Source organism: Diabrotica undecimpunctata, chromosome 9 (assembly GCF_040954645.1).
Source record: "Diabrotica undecimpunctata isolate CICGRU chromosome 9, icDiaUnde3, whole genome shotgun sequence".
NCBI classification, from domain to species: Eukaryota; Metazoa; Arthropoda; class Insecta; order Coleoptera; family Chrysomelidae; genus Diabrotica; species Diabrotica undecimpunctata.
Window position 1 is genome coordinate 60,946,016 of NC_092811.1, and position 8,842 is coordinate 60,954,857.

The 8,842-nt window shown below is 34.1% G+C and overlaps 3 protein-coding genes across 3 annotated transcripts; all 3 read right to left on the minus strand.

Annotated features, from left to right (window-relative positions):
• Window positions 1-297: 297 nt before the first annotated feature.
• On the minus strand, window positions 298-2,043 carry LOC140450926 (zinc finger MYM-type protein 1-like). The gene has a single exon (XM_072544609.1). It carries the CDS (start codon window positions 2,041-2,043, stop codon window positions 298-300), a length of 1,746 nt encoding a protein of 581 aa, XP_072400710.1.
• A 973-nt stretch (window positions 2,044-3,016) lies between these two features.
• On the minus strand, window positions 3,017-4,993 carry LOC140449610 (uncharacterized). The gene is made up of 2 exons (XM_072542832.1): window positions 4,947-4,993; window positions 3,017-4,409 (listed from the first exon to the last, which is right to left on the minus strand). Exon 2 carries the CDS (start codon window positions 4,216-4,218, stop codon window positions 3,244-3,246), a length of 975 nt encoding a protein of 324 aa, XP_072398933.1. The 5' UTR covers window positions 4,219-4,409; window positions 4,947-4,993; the 3' UTR covers window positions 3,017-3,243.
• Window positions 4,994-5,142: 149 nt separating this feature from the next.
• LOC140450927 (zinc finger MYM-type protein 1-like) lies at window positions 5,143-7,574 on the minus strand. The gene is made up of 2 exons (XM_072544610.1): window positions 7,400-7,574; window positions 5,143-7,349 (listed from the first exon to the last, which is right to left on the minus strand). The coding sequence occupies exons 1-2, from the start codon at window positions 7,572-7,574 to the stop codon at window positions 5,143-5,145; spliced, it is 2,382 nt and encodes a 793-aa protein (XP_072400711.1).
• Between the last annotated feature and the right edge of the window lie 1,268 nt (window positions 7,575-8,842).

Consider the following 8,842-nt stretch of genomic DNA (forward strand, 5'->3'; position numbering starts at 1 on the left):
AAGTGAAAATTCGGCTTCGTTACTCGGCGACGGCTCACCTGTGAATGTGCCCGCAGGCTTTGAGCCATAATCGGTCATTGCTGTCGATTTATGGGCAAAAACAGTACAGTTAGGAAGGGGCTAAAATTAGTAAAAGGTGTACAGAGTAAGACTGCAAAATAAATGATAATTTCTGTATTGAATATAGAATAATAACAAATATATACAACATCGAAATATAACTGTTCATAGCATACAAATCACATATCCAAACAAATAACTTACTCACTAAATTAGCTTTGTTAAAGTAAATATAACTTAAAACTTCTTCTTTCTTGCACGTGCATTGGAAAAATCATCAACAACTGCACTGAAATCGAGTTTTGTTGTCAGTTCATGTTCTATGGCTAAAACAGCCAGGCTGACGAGTCGTTCTTGAGTCACTGTTGAACGCAGATAGTTTTTGACTCTTTTCAAGGTCGAAAACGATCTCTCAGCAGAACAGTTTGTAGCAGGAGTTGTCAAAAAGATTTTCAAACCAATAGCCACGTTGGGAAACAAGTCCTGTAGATTTTTTTCTATCAAAAATCTGTACAAGTTTGATAGTGAAAAGTCTTTTTCGGCTTCTTTGTAGTTTCCTCGGATCAGAAGTCCTTTCAGATGGATGCACTCGCATATAAACTCTGACTCTTCAATGTCTTCAATATAGATTTTCTGCAAAGACGTCGCGTTAGCAGTAATTTCTTCGGTAGTTAGAGTCTTTAATTTTGTTAGAAATGAAAACTTTGCAACGAAGTCTGTGTACACAGAGATCCTTTTGTCTAACTGAAACTGAAGTGTTTCCACGATGATGTCATAACTTTGTTGAAGACAATTTCCCCTAATGTCATCATCCTCATCATAAGTTCTTTCTTCATCTTCTTCTGAAGATTCATCAAAGAACCTCTTTCTTTTCGCCTTTCTTTTTGGGCGATCAAAATCTTGCTGCACCTGCGGCTGCGTCTCTTGTGGAAGTTCTGGCTCATCGTTCTGTCTCATTTCACCTTGCGCAATTTGCAGTTTTTTTTCGCCCTCTTTCTTATAGTGGGTAAACATGTCTTTCATGTTCATCACATACTCTGTGAGTGAGTTGTACAGGATTACAACGCTGTCCACGGTCATATTTTCAGCCTGGATCTTTTCACTGACTGAATTAAATTTTTGAAGTACATCTCCCCAAAGGGCTGCCATGAAACATGTTTCTAGAGACATTAGTTTTCGCAACAACCCTTTGGCTTTGGATTGTGTCTGTTTGTTTTCATGATTGCTTGAAGTCATGTCTATCAGCGTCTTGACCATGGGTTTGTAGTCTTTATTAAGGCTTTTGCAAGCTTCTTCCCTTGCAGACCATCTTGTAACACTGAGAGACTTCAACGACGTGTTCTTGTCCTTTCCTGTGGCCGTGAAATTTGACAGAAGAAGATTCCACCTGTGCGTAGAAGACGAGAAAAAATTGTACAATCCTTGCAAGAGATCAAAGAAATGTTTTGCAAGAGAACAGCATTCTGCTGCGCTTGATCCCACTAAATTTAGTGAATGCGCTGAACAAGGCACATAAAATATCAAGGGATTCTTTTCTTTAAGTCTTGCCTGCAACCCCGAGTACATTCCTGACATATTTGACGCGTTGTCATAGGACTGTCCCCTACAGTTTTGTATGTCCAATCCTTTCGACTGTAGGAAAGAAAGCACTGAGTTCACTAGTTCTTCACCTGTATGACCTTGATTTTTCATAAATTCAACAAAATGTTCTTCAGGGATTCCCAATTCATTCACATACCTTAATATGAAAGACAATTGATCAATGTGTGTTACATCAGGGGTAGAATCTACTATTATAGAATAGTACTTGCTTTTCTTAGCATCATTCAAAATTGTATCAATAACGGTTTTTGCCATTATTTCGATGAGTTCTTCACAAATGGTTGATGATAGGTATGACTGATTGCCTTTACCCGCTTTCCCATATTTTTCAATGTGTGCTTTCAAAAATGGATCAAATTCGGCAATCAGCTCCAAGCACATCATATAGTTGCCATTTGAAAAAGAACCAAATTTTTCGTCAGTCCCCCTAAAGGCAAGACCACGCGAGGCAAGTTTTTTTATTACGGCCACCACTCTCTGGAGAACTGCCTTCCAATACCTTATTTCTTATTATCTTATCTTATCTTATTTCAATACCTTATTTAAACCGCGAAATTTAAATTGTAAATAAAGCGGGAAATTTAAAACTTTTATACAGATTTAGTAGATGATCTCCGATTTTCATGAAATTTGGTATATTTGCGTATTTTTAGCTGCTGATCACGAACATAAATATAAAACATTTTTGGGGGAAATGGATAGTTTTTGAGTTATTGTATTTTCGTAGTATCTTTCACTTTAATCGCGTCAAGTGCTTCTTTAAACACGCTGTGTATAACATACTTCCTTCTTTTAAGGACTGCCTTACAAAAACTTATAGATGGTTTATTTTATTTTTATATTTATTTATATCAATTTAGAGATAGTGTATTAAAACGGCAATGTTTGTTGACGAAAGCCATGCTAATTTTTAAATGCGATGTCACAAAGAACATTGTGAAGTTCAGAAGTTTTATTGAAATAAAAAAGAATAAAAGAGTTATAACCATTTTTTATATGGTAGTATGAAGAATTAAAAGAAGAAAGTATATATATATATATATATATATATATATATATATATATATATATATATATATATATATATATATTATAATGTGTTGAAACAAATAATACCTGACGCCGTTAAAGTGAGAGATAGATAATAGCGCCCGAAAAAAGACTAACTCAAAAACTATATATTTCCCATAAAAAATATTCGTGATTTATAACCCAAAACATGTAAATATGCCAAATTTCATAAAAATCGGATAGGAGCCTGTCTACTTAACAGTTATCAAAACTATAATAAAAGGCACAGGGATGAAATTATCTTTTTTTAAAGGAGGAAAAATAAAGAAAAATTTTAAGACAATAAGTGATCATATTTATTTACTTATATAAAGTAATAATACAATGAAAACATACAAAGTATAAAGTATTTATCTGAAATAATTATGTTGGTAGCCTCTATAATATAAAATATACAAAATAGAAAAATATGTAACACAACTAAACATAACACAATGGCATAGAAAGCTTCAGAAAGTCGAGGCCCTTTAAGGGCTGTAGTACCACGAAGATGATGAAAGTTTCAGAAATTTAAATAATATCATTCAGTTTTTTTATATTTTTCTTCTTCAACCTATTTGTGTAAATTTTATTAGCTTCCACTTTAACTGTGTTTGTACCTGTATATTTCGGCTTTCCTTGTAAAATTAAATTAACGTTTCTGCACCAGTTGTGCAATATTGTTTTAATAGAAAATTTACTGATTAATTTTATAATTTTGATTTTATGTTCATTAGCACTACAATTTAAATAATCAAAATTAATTTTCCTTTGTATGAGGTTTTCAATTTCATGAAGTAAGATTTTTGATTGAGGTTGTTTGTCAACACAAAAATTTATTATTTTAAAAATACTGTAAAAACAGCATACAAAAGGTTGAGTAGGGTATGATAGTCGCCTAGACCAACCATTGTTATATTCCCTAGTTGCAATTAATGCACTTTGCTCAGCTGCGTAATTTTTTGAAAATAATGAATTTCTACAGTCACTACAATTAATAATTCGTTTTAATTTTTTTAAAATAAAACCAGCTACATAACTGGTAGCTAGTTCTTGTAGCTTTTGGTTAAATGTAGCTTGTGTCTCAGATTGATTTAAGGATTGTTTGCTTATATCAATTGAACTTTCCAATGGAGAGTTTTTATCTTTACTATTATCATACATACTGTCAATCATTTTTTTTAAGGAAATAAACATTTGTGTACAATTATCATCTTCACAATTAAAACTGTGTTTATATAGGGATACAGTTGTATTAATACATAAAGTTTTAAAAATTCCTACAAACTGAGAAGCTGTTGGGTTCATGTTTAATGCTCCAAAGCTTCTTATTTGACCAAAGGCATTTTCCAAAGGATCTTGGTTTAAACGCCTTGTTAATAAATAACTGAAACCATCACCCTTAAGAATTTGCCATATGGCTTTAATGTTTTTTATTGAAAATGACCAATTTTTAAGGCTTGGAGGTTTTGATTGTTGATGGGGTGTTTTCTTCTCAAATTCCATCGTTTCAAGAAATGGCAGAGCTTCATTATTCCAAAATTGGATATGGGCAGATACATCAGTCAAGCCACATCGTAAGGTTTTGCCACGTTCTGCATTTTTGGTAGAACCGTTTAAACTGTCAAAGAGTCTATAAAAAAAATACAGCAACTCTGCTGTTGCTTGTACTTCACTTTCTGTCTGATCTTGAGAATCTAAAAATAATATATGTAGGTAAATAATAGGTAGTAGTAAATACTGTAATCATATGGGTCTTGTAACATAAAAATCAAAAATAATGCATAAAGCACAAAAAATATATTTATCCCATAAGTTACCACACAGGAGCTAAGCACCTAAATTGCGAACAAATAAAAAGTTGATAATAATTGTTGTCACTGTAATATTGGGTAATAAACATAATAGTCAATGTGTAATTTAAACAATTTAATTTATATAAATTATAAGTAAAACATGAATTGAAAACAAGAAGATCGTGATAAAAAATCCTCCTTATTCCGTGTGCCCTTGGTAGGGCATGGTGACACTCACCACGATAAAAAAATATATAGATCAAAACTGAAATTGCTTTGAAACTCTTGTGCATGCAAGGATAAATTACATAATCTTCATTTTTATGCTATAGTTTGTCCATTCTTTGTCAATAAATTATATAAATTACATACATTACAATTATATTTAGGGTTGTTTATAGGTATAAATATCCTTGATTAAAATTATTTTATACTTACATAATTTTCCTGCCAGCTGGAGGGTAGCAGAAAATCTTTGACTAAATATTTGGGCCAGGGACGTATTTATAGTTTTTTAATGGGGGGGGATCCTAATTTCCAAATTAAGTAAAACCGGGGCTTGGTTTTGAAATACCTTTGAAAAAAGTAATAAAAACAAATTTCTAAAAATTTTATTAAAACTTAAAATACCGTTTTACAAAATTAAATTCATTCTCTTCCTTCTTTCAGCTAACTTATTTACAATTTCTGAGGAATTTAGACCTATTGTCACATTCCGATGAATACTCATGAGAGCTAATCCTGTAAGCCTCTCGTCTCCCATTCTATTTCTAAGATAAGTTTTTAACCGTTTAAGTGATGAAAAAGTACGTTCAGGTGTGGCAGTAGATACTGGAAGTGTTGCTAAAATTTGAAGAAGTTTCCTAACCGTTGGAAAAAAAATTTCATCACATCGGTCCATAGCTTCTAGTGCAGTAGACGGCTGTTCTTGATTGCACCAGTGGTTGTGCCAAAGCTCATACTCACTTACTAAATGTTTTATTTCAACTTCCCTGAGAAATATTTCTCCGATTCCTGCTATACATTTCTTTGCTCTCTCAGTATTTTGAGTGCGATCCGGTAGAAGCAACTGAATTCCTGAAATTGCTTCTTCGTGAGGTTTAAAGCGAGCATCAAGCTCGGTCACTACATGTTGTATAAATGGATAAAATATATTTCGCCGATAGTAAACTTCAGCAGTGTCCCCTGGTATATTATTGCGGTTCAATTGTCTCCTACTTACTCTTGGAACAGTTATATCTGCTGAAATTAATTTTTTTGCTTTCTCAAAAAGATTTGAGAATTCACGTTCGTTACGAAGGTTCTGTAAAGTGGTTTTTATTGTTTTTACGTAACTGCAAGAGTCGGTTAAATCTACATTGACTTTTTGTAGGGTTCGGTTTAAGCTTGACGTATAGGAGAAAACCTTCCTTAAAATAGTTAGTGAAACTATAAATTGACTGTTTTCCATTGCGACTTGTAACTGGTAAGCTTGGGTTGCAATTTCCCTTCCAGATTCTTGAAGTTCTTGAAGCACGGAATTTACTACAGGAAACATCTCAGCAAATCTTTCGACGGCTGTATGTTTTTCTGTCCAGCGTGTCTCACAAAGCGAGATAAGCGTTGAATGAGGTGCTTCAATCTCGTCCGCAGTTCTTTTTAAAAGTCCATCCCGGAGTGCAGATTGCCGAAAGAAGTTAATTATACTTTTAATAGTTCCGATGCAGTTTCGTATTGCAGGGATCTCGCATGAATGACCCAAAACTAAGTTTAATGTGTGCGCCACACAGTGTACGAATAGTGCTCGAGGATATTTGTCCATGATTATTGTTCTTACTCCTTTAAATCGTCCGCTCATCACAGCCGCACCATCATAGCCCTGGCCAACTAAATTATCCAAATCTAATCCAAACGACTTAAGTTTATCGATGATTGTCGTAGCTAGAGCTAATCCTGTTACTTCATCAACGTGTATAAATTCAATGAAATCCTCTCGAATAAGTGCCTTTCCAGAAGAGCAGTCTACATACCGAAGGCAAAGTGAGAGTTGTTGGTGACGCGAAATGTCTTGAGTTTCGTCAGCAAGTACAGCAAAGAAACCTGATTGTTTCACTCTATTTATTATTTGCTCCTGAACAGCATTTCCACACAAATCAATAATTTCATTTTGAATGACGGACGATGTGTACATAGCCCGAGAATGATTGCTTTGAGAAATAAGGTGATTTTTAAGTACTTCATCACCAGCTTGCGCACGAAAACGAAGTAGTGCACGAAAATTACCGTCATTATGTAGAGGATCTATAATACCGATTTCACCAGAGTCTTGATTTCCTCTCAAAGGCAATTCCTGCCGTCCGCAAAATAAGATTGTGTCCACTATGGCACATAGCCTCTCTCTATTTTCTCGGGCAATTTTTTTATTTTCTTCATTAAACGACTCTGTAATATCACGAGTTTGACCTTCCATAACGCTTACAAAATTTCTTGCCCGTTCAACAGCATATTTATGATAATTTGTATTTCGATGATGTTCCATTTTTTCCAGAGCTTTTTTCCAGTTATTAAATGGTTTTGTGACAAAACTTCCAAGTTTTTGATCACCGCGACCACCTTCGGTCTGTCCAAATAAAACGCACATTTTGCATAATGATCCTTGTAACATATTTGAATATACTAACCATGGATTCTTTTGGGTCCAATGACGTTGAAAACAAAGTTTTCTTTTACCACAGACGGGGAACTTAAAAGTCTCTGGAGGGGTCCAAGTTTCTTTTAAAACTGTTAATTTTTCTTCGTCATTTTTTGGATTATTTGATAAATATTTACCAAAATCGTAGTCCATACCAGAATCCAGACCAGCTAAAAAAAATGCTTTAAAATGGTGAGAGATTAAAATTAAAGTAACTTACCATTGCTTGGTTCTCTGTTTCTATCTGAGGTGGAGGGAGTTGGAGCATCCCCATCTGTACTAATATCCATACTCGGCGTAGTTAGGATTTTATCGTTTTGAGGATTCGGTTCATCATTAGTTTTCCCCTTCTTTGGAAAAAATCCCAAAAGCGACTGCTGTAAAGTTCGTTTCATACTTCTTTCACTAAAACATTAATATTAAGCAATATCCAAATAATAATTATTATATTATCTATATATACGTAACGACACTGTAGATACTTACACAAACACCACAAAAATTTCGACAAATACAACAGTTTACTGGATTTGTACTTGTACGATAGCAACAAAATAAAGAAAACAATACACAAATCCACATATGCACCGGCCGGCCGACAAACAAGACTGGCACTAGACAGACAGCACTAGACTGCGACTCATATATAACCACCGTTCAGTGATAAAATAAGTTGGGTCACTCTCGATTTAGCGCCGGTTTACCTGCCCCCGTCGTCTCACGCCCCGTACCTACCAAATTCTCACCGGTCAGTCCTCTCTAAATTTCTATCGTTCAGGCACCGTTCAATGTATTTGCGGAGCGTTCAATATCATTTATGACTACCGGCAAAAAATCTTTCGGCAAGAGCCGAGATCAAAAGAGTGAACCTACTATTTGGAATAGGTGTACGGTGATATAACTACTAATAGCGTTCTAATTCTAATAGGTATTAGTTTATCTGTATCTACGCTGCTACTGCGGACCGACAGCATCCGTGCGCTGACTCATTAATTTATTTTTATTTTTTATACATGTAATATTGGATTAAAAGTAATAGTTTTGCATGGACTGCAAGGAGGGGGTTTGAACCCCCTAAACCCCCCCCATAAATACGTCCCTGATTTGGGCAGCATTTTTTACCTTCATCTTCTTGATTTTGTTACAATATATGTGTTCATCTGTTATATGAGATAAAACTCTAAGCCCATCAATTGGACCATTATCAGACTCATACAACCACTGTATGTGCTCCCATTTTGCAGATTTTTTTACACCATTTTTAACAAAATTAAGATTTTTTTTTAATAAATTGTTTCTTATTCCCTTTAGCAAATGTGGAGGATCAAATATTGGGTAAATTCTTAAGTCTACTATTTCAAAAGAACCACTTCTATATTTATTTAGTTGTCCATTTCGCATATAAATCTCTTTGGTATCTTTTATCAAACTATTTATTACAGCACTATTATTCTGGTCACATATTACTGTAATTGGTTTAAGATTAATGCTTCTAAGTTTCTGAATTATTTCAATTAATAAATTTTTAATTTGAAATGTTTTTGCACCACCCCTACTTGCAAAATGGTACGAAATAGGTGCTTTCCATGATTTTTTTAAACCTCTTACCATGAACATTAGAATATGGTCACTAATGAAAATATCCCTATTTTCTCCCATATGC